The sequence below is a fragment of the Calonectris borealis genome, chromosome 1 (assembly GCF_964195595.1).
Source record: "Calonectris borealis chromosome 1, bCalBor7.hap1.2, whole genome shotgun sequence".
Taxonomy (NCBI): Eukaryota; Metazoa; Chordata; class Aves; order Procellariiformes; family Procellariidae; genus Calonectris; species Calonectris borealis.
This window is the reverse complement of record NC_134312.1, coordinates 64475152-64493514: the sequence shown is the minus strand read 5'-3', so window position 1 is coordinate 64493514 and position 18363 is coordinate 64475152. Positions and strand designations below refer to the sequence as shown.

Genomic DNA, 18363 nt, shown 5'->3' with positions numbered 1-18363 from the left:
CGAGGGGGCTGAAGGGCTACATGCACAGATGGTGATAGACCATACTGTACCAGTCTGGGAAAATGATTAATCAATACTACAGGGATTTATTCTAGTATTTAGTTCTTTTAATTTAGCCTTCTGTTTCTCTGCTCAGGAGTTCTGTAAGAGAATGTTCTAAATGTGATGCTGATTCAGGATCCTGCTGACTTTAAGAGAAATCAAAACAGTTCCCTAACTGTTTTTTTAGCTGGATCTTGTTGCAAATGGCAGTGAAGAGAACAAATGTTCTGTCCGTGTTTCTAATTGCAAGTTGTGTAAATATGGCTGGGATTTTAATAAAGGGAATTTGGGGAAGTAATGCTGAGGAACACCGAATGATAAGTATACGAGATGCTTAATGCACATTTTTCACAGTCCTGTTGCACTTGTGTAGCTGTAGGCAACCTTCATTTGATAATTCCCAAGTTTTGAGAGCTTGCCTTTCTGACCATAATGATCTCTTAAAAGGAAGCCTGTAGCTTCATAAATCTTGTTTTCAGCAGAATTAAAAAGAAAGAAAAAAAAAATTTAAATCACCTGAAGTGGCATTATTTACACCAGTGTAATTCATTAAGAGTTGGAACTTTTCGGTTCCTGATGCAGACCTTCGCTTCATGAGGTACTGGAGAATGTTGTTGCCCTTTATGGAGGATCAGTGCTGGAGGAAGAAAATGTCTTCCAGTGAGCACAAGGCTCCTTCCCGCTTTCTCTTCATCTCTTCTTTAGTGTTAGTCACCTTTCCACTGCGTGGCTTTTCCTCCTTGTCTTGTTCTGTTCCCTCACCCAGGTCTAGATTTTAATACCCTGGTTTCTTTTAGTACTCACTTCCTTGAAGTTTTCTGCCTGAGCTAGAACCTCTCCCCCCTCTATGCTCAGTTCCAATGCTTCGCTGAGGCAGTCCCTTCCCCCTGGTGCTCCTTGCCCAAAATGAGCAGTCTTTTCTCCTAATGACAGCACGAAAGCTTTCCATTCAGGATGGAAAGCAGAAAGCTTTCCATTCCTCCCCAGCTGTTTCAACCGGTTCTCCCCTACATGGTAGTTCATCGTATCTTTGTTTTCTGCCCTCTGCCTCATTTAGCTCTTCAGTCTGTCTTCCCTCTGTCCTGCTTGGTTGTTTCCCACCAACCTGCTGATGGCGATCCCTTCTCCCAGTATACACATGCTTTCCCTGGTCGGTTCTTAAGTTTGTCCTGCTTCTCTCCTTCCATTTCTCCTTCATGCCCAACCACTTTCCTGGCTCTCTTCGTTCCCCCTTTTTCCCCCGCAGTCTGTCTGTCAGCCTCTCAGTATTTGAATTTCTTCTTCCACTATGGGTATCAGTGGTGGAGTAACGGAGGCTGCTGGAAAGGTAGACCCGAAGTGTCTGTGGGGGCTCTACCTCAATCCAGCGGGAGCTGGACTCACAGGACGGATAGCCTTGAGCCGAAGCTCGATCAGAGTGGCTCATGCTTGGACCTGACATGTGTGGGAGGTTGGAGCACACCTCTGAAATCCTCAGAGATTTTAGTCAAATTCTTAAAAATATTTGCTCTGTATTTGTAAATATATATGTTGGAGGCAGGGAGAGCTTGTCACCTGACACTGAGGCGACAGACAGGTTCATTTAGGGGTCCTTGGCAGCATGATGACGGCACTAAATCGTAGTTACAATTAAAGTTTTATTTTCTTAACATGATATTATGATTAGTAGAGCACGGAATTTATTATTAAAATGGCACAGGGTTTCTACAGGCAGAATCAGGATAGTACAATTTATAAGTAGCATAATACAGAATTTATAATACGCCTTAATTTATAATTTCTGATCACCTGACCCTCTGCAGATCGGGTCAAATCTTAATACATGGTTTGCCGTATCAATATAACAATCATAATCTAAAATCTAAATTCATCTAAAAGAATACGAGTCAGTCCCTCAATCCTGGGAGGAAGCAGAGGATGGCGGAGGCATCCCTGGCCACGGCGGGCCCCGGGTCTCACTGTCCAGCAGCAGCTCCGGTCCAAGTTCCGCTCTTAAGATCAAGCAGTTACAGCTCCTATGGACGGTGCTCTGGGTGCTGTTATGCTTCCCTGTTGTGTGACAGGGCCATCGCCACCACCTGGTGACACTGGGTGCCTGGGGCCTTCAAGGCCAGCAAAGAAGGGAGTAATCAGCCTGGTGCCTGGGAACTGTGAGGCTGGTAGGGAGGGGAAGAAGAAATCTATTTGCTTTACCTACTTGGTTCACAGGACCTTCAGGGCCTGATAATGAGGGGAAAGAGAACAAATACGTGACCCACTCAGTCACAGAGAGTGGCTGCTTGCCTCATAAAATGGCGTTAGTTATGCTAACCACACTGCCAGGGGTCGGGAGCAGGGGGTACCAGTCACAGAACGACCCCATCAACAGTTGGTTTCAGAGAACAATTAGTTTGGTAGACACCTAAGCAACAGAGGGCTGGGTTTTACGATGGAAAGTTATTGACAATAATAGGTGTTCCGAGGCTCCCTCTTAATACCAGTGACAGGTATTAATAACAATTAAGGAATTTTTTGCTGGAGGAATGACCTACAAGTGATTGAAAGCCAGTGTTAAATTCTAGGATGGGAAGAAGTTACTTAGATTAGTAAAAAGATGCATTAAGAAATAATGGAGTGCGTAAAACAAAGTCACTGAAGGCTGAATATCAAGATTGTAAAGCAGTCTGCTATAGGATGTTTTTTCCAAGGTATTAGTAGAAATTCTCTTTTTTAAATGTTCATGTGTTGACCAGATGAAATGCACAAATGTCCTGTAAGAAGCACTTTCATATTAATGGGAGGAAGATTGTGAAGCAAAATACTCCTTTAATTGGTCTCTTCTGAGAGAGCATATGTTTGAGTTCTAGAAATGCAATATATAGTGTAACCTCAAGTGGTGTTCACAAAGCTACTTGAAATAGACTGCTACTTTTCACTGTCATCCTTAAGTAGGACATAGGGCTCCTAAATACCCATGGAAATTTAAGTGCAAGGAGCAAAAACTAGGCTCTGATCCAAAGCCAGTTGAAGCTGATTAGGAGACTGCTTTTGGCTACCAAGGGCTCTGGCTTAGGCCACTAGCAAGCTAGAATTCAGTCTCAGGCGTTCAGACAGACTTTTTTGGTTAGTTAAGTCTGTGGGTTTTTCTTCTGATTCATGTTTGAGGTGCTGTCCATGATTGTGGGAGTTGTCTCAGTGTGTATACCAACTAAAGTGTTACATATTTTCAGTATTTAGTTCTAGAAATAGTAAGTGAATGATACACACCACCTTAACTACACTTAAATCACCCGATTATGTATTGTTCTGCTTTTATGGCTTGACACTATACACTGTTAAATCACAGGTATACCTAGAGATGATGTACTTATTCCTATAAGATATGCCTATGGCTAGAACAGAGTAGAGGCAAGGAAAATATCTTTACTTTGCATAGTTTGCAGTTCTTTGGCTAGTTTCAGTGTGCGTCTCCATTCTTCCCATCCTGTTAGATATTTAAATTTTTCAAATACTGAAACAGAAGAGAGGGATACCTTTTTCAAATAGGAAGTGTCTGTAGAATTGCAAATATAGGTTAAAGTGAGAGGTGGTAGTCTGCATGACTCAGATGATTGTTTTATTTTACTTGTTTGCATGCTTATCTTCTATTTTAGAAACAGAAAATAAAATGTTTACATTTTATCACAATGGTTTTTTGAGTGCAGTCCAAGTTGGTTCTTTCACTTTAATTCCACTTGGCATGTTGCCCCACTTAATTTTACAGCTTGGCCTGAACTTTTTATAGATATATGTAGTTATTAGCTATCTGTGTGCTGTGTCTCCACTTTCTTCAAGATGGAAAGAGTTGGAAAGTCACTTTTAGAGTTGGGTCAAGATTTCATTCCAAACGTTAATAGAAATGCAGAGCTTGTTCTCTCTTCTAGCTGAGCTAGATTGCTTATATACTATTCACCAATAAAATTTTCCACAGTACAAAAAAGATTTTGAAAAACTCTTGCCTAGCATTCTGTAAAGCATCATGAAAAGTGGATTTTAGCACTTGAGGGTCAAAATTTTGCGTCAGTTTCGGGGGATAAATTGGAACTTGTTTTAATTAATTTCTTTTATATTTGACCTCTAGGTTCCAGCAAGATGTGGGGTGACAGTCCGAGACAGCCTAAAGAAAGCTCTAATGATGAGAGGTCTTATTCCAGAATGCTGTGCTGTTTACCGAATACAAGATGGGTATGGTTTGTGTGTGATGGTTTTTGCTCTTAGAATCTCTTCTTGGAGTTACCCAGTGTGGCCGATTCTATCCAACATTATGGAAATTGTTTTCAGAGTTCAGAATGATATGATACTTTGCACTAAAACGATTTGTGCCCTGAAGACATATCTAAAAAGAATTGCAAACTCCTAGAAAAAGATTTAATCACTTTAAGAACAGGCATAATATAGAGCAATATGAGCTTATAGACTGCTGGCAAAACACTCATGAACCAAACTCATGCTAACCAAACAAGTATTAAATAGATTTCGGTAACTTTTTGGTTTCATTTGATTTGGTTGTAGTGCATTCTTAACTGAATATAGAGTTCCTGTGAGGAAAAAAAATTTGAGTTTCCAGCCCTAAAAAGTTTGTAGATTATCTTACTGCACAAAATTAGCCATCTCCTTGGAACTCTTATGGAACAGGTACTTTCACAAGCACTTTATTTGATTAGAAACGTATCTGTCACCTTGGAGCTAAGGAATCAGCCACTACTGGCGCTGATTGAAAAAGTGCATTTTGTTCCTGCAGTTTGTCCAGAGAAGGTGTGGTTTCCTTGGTGTGTTCTGAGCTTAATGTCTTGCCTTTAAAGTTTCCTGCAGTTAGAGACTGGGTAGCAAACCTCCACAGTGCAACTTTCTGCCTGATCTCACAACTTCAGCAGGAGACCTGCAAGGGCTTGTGCGCTGGTGCTAACGAAAGGCTTATTTACACTTTAGAGAGAAGAAGCCAATTGGCTGGGACACTGACATTTCCTGGCTCACAGGAGAGGAGTTGCACGTGGAAGTCTTGGAGAATGTGCCACTCACGACACACAATTTTGTATGTACTGTTCTTTATGAAATGTTGAGTAGGGTTAAATCAACTTTGTACTTTCAAAATCAAATTAACAACTTCCAAGAATATTTTGTGTCTGTGGGATGTGGTGGGGGTTGCAAAAGAAGTTTTTAATCACAATAGCTTAAGTGAATTAGATAGAATTGTGATTGAAAGAAGTGATGTTAGAGTACTTGATCGCCCTTAAAACTTTCACATTTGGATGGAATACACCCTTTAAAATCTATAAATGTAGGGGGTTTAAATCAGCACTGCATTGCAGAGCTGTAATAATAATCTACTATTTTTGTATTGCTGTATCTATAAAATGTATTCTGGGCCTCCCTGCTGGCTCTGCAGCAGCAATTAACTAATGAACTAACTATTCCCAGAGCGGTGCTGACATCATCAATGATGCTAGTGCACAAATATGTTTTGACCTGATAAGGCACCAAGTAAATGGAAGCTGCTAAACAGGATTTATCTAAACAGTTCCAGCTACATACAAAATTCAGGAAATGATGTTTGTCACATTGAGAAGAAAGACCTTTTATTTAAATAAAAAAAGAAAATTCTATTTGCAAGCTTAAACTATTTTACTCAAACAAGCTAGTTTGGCTATGGCTAGTTAGGTGAAAGTCTAGTAGGCTTAATGTTTTTTCGATACCCTTCTGAAATTTTGATTATTACATGTAGTAATACAACTAGAACGTGTTTTTATGCCAAGTATTGCTGTCTTTGAAAATGAAACTAAATCATTTTTCCTCCCCCTATAATATGAGGATAATATATGTTCACCCTTTTGCAATTTTAAATGTTTCTAAGTTTCAGTAGTCAAAATTAAAACTGTATGTGTAACCATACATAGAAGCCATATATAAAAGCCATATGTGTATTTCCAGTCCTGTGAGTGTTGGATAGAAATGTCATTTGGCTCCTGGAAAAATTAGAAGATGAGATAATCTTTCAGCAGCTTTCGTTTTCATAGGTTGTATCCAATTAAGTTCTGAATGTTTGTCTCTAGCATGATAATAGTGCACTGTTTTTCTTCAGATTTGTTGCTGTTTTTCTTACTGCTGATGAAGTGAAGCATTAATTCCAATAAACAGTTGAAAGAAAATTTTAATGCATGAAGACTGTTTCAAAAATGAGACAATCTTTTATGTAAATCAGTTTGATATATAAAACTGTAGCTCCAACATCAGAAAAGAGGCTTGTAAGTGTATTTGAGGGAGGTAAAAGCAAATAGCCTGTCTTAGGCTTACAGAAGGACTCTATTTAATTACGATTATTTTTGACAATGTAGGTACGAAAAACATTCTTCACGTTAGCATTCTGCGACTTTTGTCGAAAGCTGCTTTTCCAGGGATTCCGGTGCCAGACATGTGGCTACAAATTTCACCAGCGCTGTAGTACAGAAGTGCCACTGATGTGTGTTAATTATGACCAACTTGAGTAAGTAGTCACAATTGGTTTTAAAGTTGAGCCTTTTATTAAGCTTACAGCTGTCAGAGATTTCTTATGTTAAATCTGTAATTCGGGAAGTCAGAGGAGGTGCCTGAAAAAATACAGGAGTTCAACTGTTCTTGTGAGACTGCATAATTCATATTCTCTCTGTGCTAGTTTAGACAACCAGTTCATGTTTTTTGCTGGACTATGAAATGCTTTCTTTGAAGCATAAATGGGGTGGTTGAGCACTTGACTGTATCAGACAGACTTCTCATTGTTCACAGTTGTCATTCTTAATCAAAACTAGTTCTTTATTATTATGTGATGGCTAGGGCCCGTAAATGTTTAGGTGTGGGTTTAGATGCAGGTTTATTCTCTTCAACCTGAAAAAAATGTTGAGACACTAGTTTAATGTGGTGAAATTGCAGTTGGTTTTACAGTGATTGAAAATAAATCCATTAGTGAGTTTGCCTAGGTAAGAAACATAAAAGATGATGTCCCAAACTGTCATGTGTTCTTGAATTTAATTATTGATCTATTTGTGCAAGTCTTTCATGTAGGTTAAGGATCTGGTGTAAAGTGGCTCCGTGTTCTATTTGATTGGTTTCAGCAGAGGCTATTAAGTCTTTCAAATAGACTTTCATATAAGGAATCATTTAAAATGCTAGTGTTTCCTCCAAGAATAAATTTAACTTCTGCTTATGTTGGTATTTGTAACTGTTTCCTTGGGCACCTCTAGAGTTTGTGCTCAGGGCTAATGGACAATATAGTTCTATCCATTTGGTTTTTGGCATTGCATCAGTGCAAACATTAAAATAAGTTCGTGTACTCAACATATAGGTGTAAGTTGTGCATTCTTGAGGAACAAGATGTTTGCAATTTCATCTAAAAGATTAAAAAATTACTTTCCGCAAAGGTATGTTTAAGGCATGATCTTTTGATCCTTTGTCAAGTAAATAGTATTTTTAACAAATCTTACAGATTAATGTGTTAGTGTAGTCTTTATTTAAAATTTAGAATTTGATCGGTGGGGGTTTGGTTGTTTGGTGGTAGTTTTTTTTTTGTTTGGGTGTTTTTTGTTTTTTTCTTTTTCTATCTTTGGGTGTTATGTTGTGAAGCTTCTGGGTTTTGCACAAGTTAGGTTGTTTTTGTTTTGTTCTTGCCTCACAGTTTGCTGTTTGTCTCCAAGTTCTTTGAACATCACCCCATATCACAGGAGGAAGCCTCCTTAGGAGAGACTACCCCAGCATCTGGATCGTACCCCTCAGTGCCCCCCTCAGATTCTGTTGGGTATGACCTTATTCCTGCTGTTTAATAAAATAACATTTCAGTACTGTATGCTTAGAAACACTCAAAATACTGCTTTGCAACTCTCTACATTTTTGTAATCTGGCTTGTCATGCAAATATATCCACCTATGTTTAACTTTAAAGAAGTGAATGTTTTCATTCATATGAATGATATAAATTAGTAATGAACCTAAGTTAAATGTATGCGTAAGTGTCTGTAGAATTGGGGCCTTACCTGTTAAACTGATTTCTTCTGCATGGTAGCTAGACCTGGTCTAAACTGGAAAGATTTTATACTTAAAATTAAAACAAACCAAAACTATATCCTCACAAATTCTTCTAGTTTGTGTTATCAAACTACAATTTATTTGCCTTGATGTGACATACCTCTGTTTCAGAATAAGCCACGCCACTGTAAGATTGGTGTGAATAGATGCCAATTCCAGGTTCATAATACTGCTTTAGTAGCTTTTCCACATACACGTTGGTTTAGTATCCTCCAGACCGGCTGTCTTCCTCCTGTTTAGATGTTGAGATACACCAATAGCATCTGTTTGCAGCAGATCGAGGTTCTGTAAAATTAGACTTCTAAAACTGACCACAGCTTCCATCCCCTGCATTTCCAACAAAGATTCTGTTCCAACACTCTCTTTGTGAAGGGATAAGTGATCATATTTAGATTATGTTCCCAGTAGCTGAGAGATCACTGACACCACCCAGCACTAGATAGTTGAACGCATCTCCAGGAAAGAGTAACTCGAGGATGTGTATCAAAGTCAAGAAACCTGATGCAGATTTATTAAGAACACCAAATACAAAAGCCTTCAGAAAAACATTCCTAAGATGTGTGCTGCGTGGAGATGAACTGAATTTGGCAGAGAGGCTCTCTTGGAATAGTGAGCATTGTGCCCAAACTAAAACAGAAACACAGCTGGAAGCTGCACAGGCACCTATGGACTCTAACTAGAAGAGAAATTCCCTGGACAGCCAAGACTATTTTATAAAAGACCAAATATGATGCCTCCCAGGAAAATAGATTGACAGTCCTGCAGAAGGAACCTCATCTGGTAAGTATAAAGAGAGATGATGTCTTTATTTGTACTATTTTGTGCAGTTTCAAGTAAATTTGGAAGTGCCTCTTCCAGGTAATGGGTGTTGCCTTTATATCCCGTGGATGTTAGTACAGCAGATTGTGACAAGGCTGCCGCTGTGGTTCTCTAAGCTAAGCAGCCTCTGCCTTTCTCATGGTACAGCTGAAATTATAACCAGGCTAGAACTATTAATCTGTGAAGAAGCTTGTTTATAGCAACTGTGTTAAACGCCTGCGGATGCCAAAGGCACTATATAGCCCCAATCCTAACGTTGGTATACGCTGAATTTTCCTACTTTTCAATTGCCTCTGCCTCACATTTGTGCTTTCTTACCAGTTTATGGGGATACAAAGGGTGGATTATCTTAATTGATAAATGCACTACTTCAGGCAATCTTAGTTTTGTGAAGTAAAAACTGAAAGGAAAAACTGAGACCAAAGCTGGTTAATGCCTTAAGGTTTTTAACTTCGCATATATAAAAATGTTAACATTTAAATATACTTGCCAGTTGAGGTTAAGGAGCTTTTCCCAAGTGTTGCATCTGTAAATGTTTGTGGTTGCAGGAGCTGTAAAAGGTTTCTAGCTTTCTACTTTTTGCTTTTTCGCCTTGCTGTACACTTCATTGTTAAACCAAAAAAAAAAAAGGCATATATCATGCCTTCAAAATTCTGTTTATCTTGAAAATGGTTTATGATTATCAGCTGGTGTTCATAAGTAATATGCATATTACAAAGTCATGCAATTTTCGCCAAGCATCTGTGTTTGTACAGTTTCCTTTCCAGAAGCAGCTCAGATGCTATTGTATGAGCATATAGCACTGTCCATACCTTTCTCCAGTTATCCTTTTGCCTTTCTTTAATAATACTTCTCTGCTTTTTTAAAGACATAATTGTGGAAATGTTAATTTTTCTGAATTTTTTTTAGAGAAAAAAAAAAATGTTGGCCTTTTCTAAAAAACATATACTTACCCATGGTTTTGTTAAAGGGTACTGCTATGGGATAATATGGGACAACAGTTCAACTGGAATAAAAAAAAAAGGTGTGACATTTGAGGTTATCTTGTCTGGGAAGAGAATAAGGGATTGAAATGTGAGAGTTGGGCAATGGGATTGAAAATATGAGGAACTAGCGCTTTATTAACACTTATTAGTTTAATAATTGTTCCTTTGATTTCTCTGTTCTCCTAGCATCTTGCATGGCACAGCCCACAGAGGAAGGGATGTTACTAATTGTTTGGTAAACCTGAGGAAAGAGAAGGCAAACATCCTTTTCATCTTTAGCCTTGTGAAGGGATTCCAGCGGCAGGCAAAGTGTCCAAAGAAAGGAAGAGTTTGTGTTGCAAGACAAGGTCAAGAGCAAAGGCGTGTGCGACATGCTGAGAAATTGTCAAGGGATCAAATGGAGAACTTGGAAAGAGAAAGGGACATAAAGAAAAAGACCATTGGACGTGATGCAAAAGCTGCTAAACATGCTGAAGAACTTTGCTTCACTTTGCTCATGTGTAACATCCTAAAACAGTCCAGTCCTGTAGCCTTTCTTCCAGCTGTGAGCCATAGGCAGTCCCTCTAGATGTTCCACCCCAAGGGAGCACGTATGGTCCCACTTGCACATTTCTGAACCCCTTATAAAAATGTGTCCAGCCTCCACATTAGGTCTTTTGTCCCATTTTAGTTCTTTCAGTTTGCACTATCCTGTTGTGCCAAAGCAATCATGTTAGTTACAATCTGCACTTAACTGGAAAGAATTATTAAAAGTGTAGGTCTCCCTAATAATAGCCATTTGTAATAAAATTGAAGTACGCAAACTGTATATAATACATTGTATTCATTTCATTCATTGCACTATCATAAAGTTTCTGTACCTTTGCTCGTAAAATATGAGCACAGAATTTCCGTGAACGCAGTTCCCTGGATCTTACAGATACATGAAAAGGGGAGAGATGAGCTATTCAAAATATTCTGAAGTTGTCTTTTTCAACTTCCACCTATTCTCTCAGATCTTTTGATGTTGGGCAAAACTCAGCAAACTCATGAGGCAGATATTATGGCAGGGTAAGTAACCTGTGGAGTGGGTGGTAAGGGGGTGCATGGTCAGACTTTGAATAGCACAGAGGTAGGTTGGCTGAAAGTGTCTGCTTTGCTTGAGGCAGAACACTGCTAGTAAGCAGGTTGGCAAGATCTTTGCTCTTTGAAAAACAACATTTCCCAACATGCTTAATCTTCTAAATTTGAGGAAGAAAGGGGGACTGTCTGGTGCACAATTCTTGGAAGCTTGCCGGTCTCTGTCTTAGAGCGGGCTCCAGCCTGTGATTAAACATCTCTGCTTTCCTTTCTATCTTCCAAATGTTCACTGATCATTCTGCCTCAGCCGAAGATATTTAAATGTCTAGAAAAGCTTCTGAAAAGCCAAGGAAACAAAACACAGTCTTATCTTACGATACTGTATTTAGTACCACAACACCATTTAGATCCCCATGCGTTTAAGTAAGCAAAAGCTTTGTGTTTTATGCAAGAAAACAATGATGAACTTTTCCCCTAAAAATTCTGGCACCAGACCTTTTCCAGACCACTCCATGTAAATGTTAGCAAATTTCCTACAGTATCCAACTTGATACGCATTCTTGCTGAGCAGAAGAGACCTCGTATCAGAATCTTTAGAAAAATCATCTTTAGTCTGTACAACAGGTGGGGGAAAGCTCTTGCTCCCCAAAACTTTATTTGCAAAAATATGCTAATGAACTGAAACCTGGTTTGGAGGACTGACAACAGCTGTGTGGGCTCTCTTGATAGCCCCTGGTATATGAAGCTATCAGAAATTTTAAGAAAGCATTGCTAAGCTTTGATGTGGGCCCAAAGACCAGTATAAATGCACACTGTTGTGATAATCCTGGCAATTGTTTTTCACCTACAAGCCAACATGGATGAAAACAAGTTATGGTATAGAAAAATGCACTGATCCATATGAAGTTATGGCTGTTACAGATCTGTCCCATGATGCTTTTAGACTGACTTCACAGGATGCTCTAAGAGTATCTTCTCTAGCTTGTAGTTACAAACTTGTACTGCTATCCTTTTCTCCAAATTAACATTTGATTTGGTGTTATTGACTATTTCCAGGCTGCAGAGGTGGGGAAAGAAAAAAAAAATTACTTTGTTTTCTGGCAATATCTATGGAGTACCACAGTAATTAAATTAGAACATGTTTGGCCTTCAAAATTTACAGTTTACCTGCTTGCTAGTGTAGCTGAAATACCATTGTATCCCAGATCCTTAGTAGTCCTCAGAAACTGCTTGAAAATGGAAGTGCACTGTGTTCTTCATTAACAGCAGTTACAAAAAACAAAGCCAGTCGTACTCTGGTGTAAACCAAAAAAAAAAAAAAAGCCTTGGTACGCATTTTAGCTTGCAGTAGGTTTGGCTTGGGTATGAGTATGCAGTCTACCAGGAGAACAGTGTGTACTACACTGAGCCCTGTGGCTAAACTGAGATGCACTTCTTCAGGCTGGGAGGGGGAGAAGAAAAATCTCAGTCCAGTAGAGATGCTGTCATTTTAAAAGGGAAGTGGCACACACCCTATAACTGAAGCTAGGTAAATGTGAATTTTCAGTTTAAGTATTTGCCTGAGTACAGCAAAATAAATAATCCAAGCAAAAATCTTGAAGCCCAAACAAACCTTTTTTAAGAAAAATCTTTCCTGAGTAGACCAGCTCTTAAATATATGAAGCATCACATTGGTGAGTTAAAGGAAATTGAGGAAAATCTGTATTAAAATTTTCTTTTGTATTTGTAAAGTGAACAAACTTGTATCATTGCAAGTTCTGAGATACAGTGGAGGTACTGTGTATGATTTTATAAAATTGTTTGTTTATATATGATATAGCATGTGTGGGCACTTTTCTGAGTTACCTTCCTCTTTCCCGTGGACCCAATTTTGTAGAATAGTAAATCTGTGGACATGTTGGCACTTGCTGTGATTGACAAAGGGTAAAAATCTACATCTGTCTGCAATTACTCATCTCCTGACGAAACCTCTTTCTGTTTTGTCTTGATAAAAGGGAGGGAACAATGTGCTTATCCCAAATACATGGTCCAAGGAAAAAGCATTTTCTGTCATACTGCCAGGAAAGGTTATAACATATTAAATCGAGATTTGACAACTCTTATCAGCTTGTTGCCTGGGAAGCTGAGAATCATTTGTTAAAGGAATGCCCACATCTAAGAAGCTGGAAGAAAGTGTGCAAGATGAGATGGTATAACCTCTCTAATATGTCAGAATATTGACCTCCTTATTTGTAGAAGGTCTCCTCTAACTAGCAGGTTGGCTATTAACTGCTCACAAAGGCCACAGGAGCAACAGAAACTTGGGTCCTGGTATTTGAACTGCTATTCCTTTAAGCCCCAGCCTGCTATACCTGTATGCCACAGTAAACAGTTCTTTGCAGCAGTTGTGTTCTGGTCCTCTTGACTATATGCCTTTTTTGGCTATATGTTTGCTGGCACTATGTTTGCATAGGCTACAGACCTAGTTTTGTAACTTGCCTGGAATCGACAATGTCACCCTTTTCCAAATGATGATGACTGATCCTTTTTGCTCCAGTGTCCCTTCTACCATCCTGGAGTAATTAAAATTTAGAAATACTATAAGAACGGGCTTTTGGTAGGTAAGAGGATTGCTGCATTCTTTGTGGTGACGTGTTTTCTGTAGAGCAAGATCTTGATGCAGATCAAGATACAGCTTTTGCCGCCCACAGGCAGAGGCTGGTGGTAATATCTTCTGAGCTTGTGATCTCAGTAGGCCATCTTGGCTAGCAAATCGATTGTGTCTTTCTCTTCACTAGTTACCTTTTTCAAGCAAAATTCCCATTTAGCAAAAATAATCTACCTTTTTGTAAGTGTCCCAAGGACACCCATTAATGAAATCCTGATTGTATAGATAAAGCACACGGCTAACTGCTTACGAGATTACCATCTCTGGATTCTTTGGTGTCTAAAGCCGAGAGATCCTCCCAATAATAGTTTAGAGACTCCAAAAAAGAGAGTTCTTTATCCTTTATCTTCACCTGTAATTGTTTTCTAAAGATCTGAACTTCCCCCAGTTAAAATTTAATGAGTAGAAAAAGCTATTCAAATTGTTTTCAAACATGGTATGATATAGCATGCTATCTGTGCTAGCAACGTGATGGGCATGATGACCTGTGACCAGAAATACAGAAGTGTTTGCAGATTCCCTTAGCAGATGACCATTTATGACTCAAAGGAGGATGTAATTGAAACAATATTTCTGCAATTTAGTTTTCTCTCTCGTGGTTTACTCATGATCACAGAAAATCTGATTGCATCTGTTCTCGTCGTGTGGTGGAGCTCAAATGCTGTCTCTCAGTCATTCCTAGTGTAGCGATCTGATATTTGTTGTTACACGTTTCCCTTAATTTCATCATTACTGAGAACTCTGAGGAAGTTTGAGCAGGAGTTAGCTATCCCAACAATGACAGTACGGGCCTGGCTGAGACACTTTTTAGGCTTTTCTTCTGAAATCTTTCTGTGCAGCATCTGACAGCCTTGCCTTAACATGAAAATACAGTGCCTTAGAATGTCAACCAAGTCCTGCACTTGTATCTGTGCAGTCTGTCCCATCTCCTGATGTGGGTTCTGGTTGCATGATGTCCTTACAAAAACATTGAGGAGTTCAAAACTTCCTCATCTCCAATAAAAAAGATTTTACCCGAAGGCAGTTGTTAGCAATGAATGAAAACTGTAGCTTATGTATATGTACATCAACTGCATTTAAAAAATGTTTCTGAAATTCTGAGCATCTTCTGAAATGCTGGGCTTTTCAAGGACCTTTCTCAGAGATTTGTCTATTGGCAGTTTCAATTCATTGCTTCCCGGTATCTTCCCAATATTTATATTCTGTCATGTGACAATAGGTAACTATTTTTAAAAAAAGTTAGGCAGGGTTAAACCCCCTACCTATTCTTCCCCTGCCCCACTTCACAAACATAATCTAAGTATTTTATTACAAGACTTACTAGACTGTTACCTGAATTAATTCACAAGCGATCTGTTTTGCCATTCTCAATTGTGAGACTGTTGGCCAGGAAGGAAAAGATGACAGGTACTTAGGATACAGATAGCACTGATTTCTGGGATCAGTGCCAAACTGTATAAAGTCTTCAATGAAAGGTAGGGTAATAGTCTTTAAAGCAGACCTGTTTCTGAAAAAATGTCAAGAGATCCGGCTGAAAATGTTAGTTGCCCTTAAAGATCTTTGGAGAGACCAAGGAGCCTTTGCTTACAGGAGGTGGCACCAAGACCTATTGCTGCTATATGCTGCTGTATGGTTTATTTCTGAAGCTTCTCCCTGTGGGCATTGCCTTTGTGGGCATGGTAACTAACCCATGAGTAATTGAATGGCTGGAGGACTCTACTCGTCTCTTAGGAGTTGTGTTTTCTATAAGTTCTAAAAAACTTGTTGTCAGATATCACGTATAATTCAACATGGAAGTTTTCATTGACAAAGGTGGCAAATGTTTCTCATTAACCTTTTGCCTTATATCCATTAAATTGAATCGTTAGACTTAGTAGTGACTGACCTTGACTTGAGTAAGAGGTAAATGCCAATTTATTGTACCTTAACAAAATAAATGGATAACCAAAGAAGTGGCATTCTGCCTTCTTACAAACAAAAAAGCAAGTGTTTAGATGTTTTGTCTTTTAAATATATGATTCATGATACCATAAATTAAAGACTTTATCTACATTTATGACTGGCAGCATTTGTGTTTCTTCAGAAAACTTGCCTGTATAGTCTGAACGCTTACCTTTCAAGTCAAATCTATTGCATTGCCTAACTGTAGCACTGTAAATAACATTTGAAATGTTGCACTATTCAAAGTTATTTCTTAAAGGTTGAGGTTAAGAGGTGATATGCTTATTTTTGGTATCAATAATTTGTATTACATTGGCCATAAAATTAGTCAATTATGTTAGGTGGCCAGTATGTAGTTTTCAGTCTTTCTTCATTGAACAATAATCCCATCCATACAATTTGTTTTGTGACATCTTCTGAGTGTAATGTTGATGTGAGATGTTAAGCGTTTTTAGTTCTCGATGGGTTGCCATTAAAGAGAGTGTATTGCATTAACTCTGAAGTGAGGAAACTGTAGAGTACCTTGCTATCTGCAGTGCATGTTGGGCTACATGAATTTTTCAGATCAGGATTTATTATTACTAGTTTGGTATGGTATGCTAAGGTTTTTTGTTTTGTTTTAACTCAGAACACTTCACAGCCACGTAATTAGGTAGCTTGTGCAGCAGAGAGTTGTTGCAATTGATCATAGGGGAGTAGAGGACGTTCATTATAAATTGTTTTTATGCAGGCCTTTAGGTCAGTTTTTTTAATGTATGTATTATTATAGTTGAAAAGGACTTACCACACCCACTATGCAGTATTTGAAGCCATTTGTAGACCTAAATCCTTTTTTTCCTTGACTTTGTTTCTCAGACCACCAATTCTCCCTAGTCCTTCTCCTTCAAAATCCATTCCAATCCCACAGCCCCTCCGACCAGCAGATGAAGACCATCGGAATCAATTTGGGCAACGCGACCGATCCTCTTCAGCTCCCAATGTTCACATCAATACAATCGAGCCAGTCAATATTGATGTAAGTATTAATAACATTTGGATCAGGAATAGTAGATTTGATGTTTCCCTTATGAATATCAGTGTGTTAAATTTTTATCATGTGTACACACGGGTGCTGTGTTTCTAAGCTAATCCTTGGTGGTCTGTCAGAATCTTCATAGATCCCACGTAAGACATTTTTTGCTATTGAGAGCTGTAAGGACACAAATAACCCATTCCCCAAAAGCAGAAACTGCCTTTTGACAGTCCTGTCCTTTCATTTTCAAAGAAACATTCTACCACAAGCCACTGCTTTTTTTTTCGTCGTTAGTCCCAAGGCTCGTGCTGCTAACTGTACCACAGTGTTAAGAATATGAAAGCCAGTAACCACTCTTGCAAACCATTATATGTGTTAAGCATATTTCTTTATATGCAAGATAGGCATTTTTAGTATTTGTAATTCAAGTAATATTGCTGGCATTGAAGAAAATAAAACTATTGCAGTAAGCTGCGTTCAGATTTACTGAATGTTCCTTAGGATTTCAAGAACCCAGTATATATTGTTCCGAGCATTCTTTTGGAGTATTTAGAAACTGCTACACTTAACTTGTTTTCCACATTTTTTAAATTTCTGGATGCTGAATCGTAAATAATAATAATAATAATGGTTGATATTACATGTAAGGCCAGCTAGGACCTTTCAAAATGTTGATCACAACAACCTCTTTCTTATTTTGCTAACATATACAGCTTGTATTTTACCCTTAAGTCTACTCTCTAGAAATCAGTCATTTGTCAGGTGAGCAGTCTTGAAGTCTGCCTGGACACTGAGGCACAAAATCTGTTTCGCATGTGAGCTGAGCGAAAGGTGAAATGTTAGTCTGAGTATTACGAGTGTGGCTGCATAGGCATTTGCATATGGTATATGGCAGTGGTGCAGCTGAGAGGCAGGACCAGTACTTTCAGCAGCAGTGCAGGTGTAAAAGGAATAAAATAATTGTGTAACCAAAAAAAAAAAAAAGCTTGATGATGAAAATGGACATACAGAGGAGAACTACTAGAATTTTCTAATTTTCATCTGTTTAGAAAATCCTTGGTGTAGTTTGCATTTAGTCTGGATATGTTGTAAAAGATACTCTCAGTTCACAGTGGATTGCAAGTGAAGGAAACCTTTTGCAGTTAGTCATTTCTGAGAAGAACAGAGTGCGCCTGGCTATGCAAATGAGGTGCTTTGTTACAAAAAAAAATGAAGCAGAACTCATTTGACTGATTGTACCTCAGTGCAGAAAATTGGTGTCCCAGCTTCTGATGTGACAGTTCAAATAATTTGTGCCACAAACACTGTAACTAGAACGTTTGGTTCGATATTTCTTCATATATTTTGGCCAACTGCATGTTTAAATCAATATTTTCATGTCAGCATCTATTTTGGATGGTGTACATTTCACTTTGCTACTGAGAGATGCTGTTCTAAAGCAACTAATTTTGAAAAGTTTAGTAGTTGTTATAAATAGTTCTTTCGAGTCGCTGCTATTAGTAAGCCAGGGTAGGAAACAACTTTTATTTTGTGGACAACGTATGAGGTTATGGATTCTCAATTTGATCAGTCTCAATTGATTCTGGAATGTAAATGATAATACCTAAATTAAACACTTTTTTTTTTTTTTAAATTTATAGGACTTGATTAGAGACCAGGGTTTACGAGGAGAGGGAGGTAAGTAGTGTTTAAACTAGCTACTGTGCTATGTTTAATTACACAACCACTCTGTCCCTTCCCTTTGTTCTACTTCCTTCTACAAAACACAGGCACAAAGGAAAATATGAC

The 18363-nt window shown here is 38.5% G+C and overlaps 1 protein-coding gene across 3 annotated transcripts in view; it reads left to right on the top strand.

Annotated features, from left to right (window-relative positions):
* BRAF (B-Raf proto-oncogene, serine/threonine kinase) overlaps window positions 1–18363 on the top strand; it is an 84472-nt gene that overhangs the window by 39024 nt on the left and 27085 nt on the right. For all 3 annotated transcript variants that reach the window (XR_012674819.1, XM_075158064.1, XM_075158077.1), the window contains exons 4-9: window positions 4142–4245; window positions 4990–5092; window positions 6393–6541; window positions 7706–7825; window positions 16419–16578; window positions 18216–18252. Coding sequence is in view for 2 of the 3 variants with exons in the window: in XM_075158064.1 (XP_075014165.1) it covers window positions 4142–4245; window positions 4990–5092; window positions 6393–6541; window positions 7706–7825; window positions 16419–16578; window positions 18216–18252 (673 nt within the window). In the remaining variant the exon portion in view is untranslated. The remainder of the gene's footprint in view (window positions 1–4141; window positions 4246–4989; window positions 5093–6392; window positions 6542–7705; window positions 7826–16418; window positions 16579–18215; window positions 18253–18363) is intronic.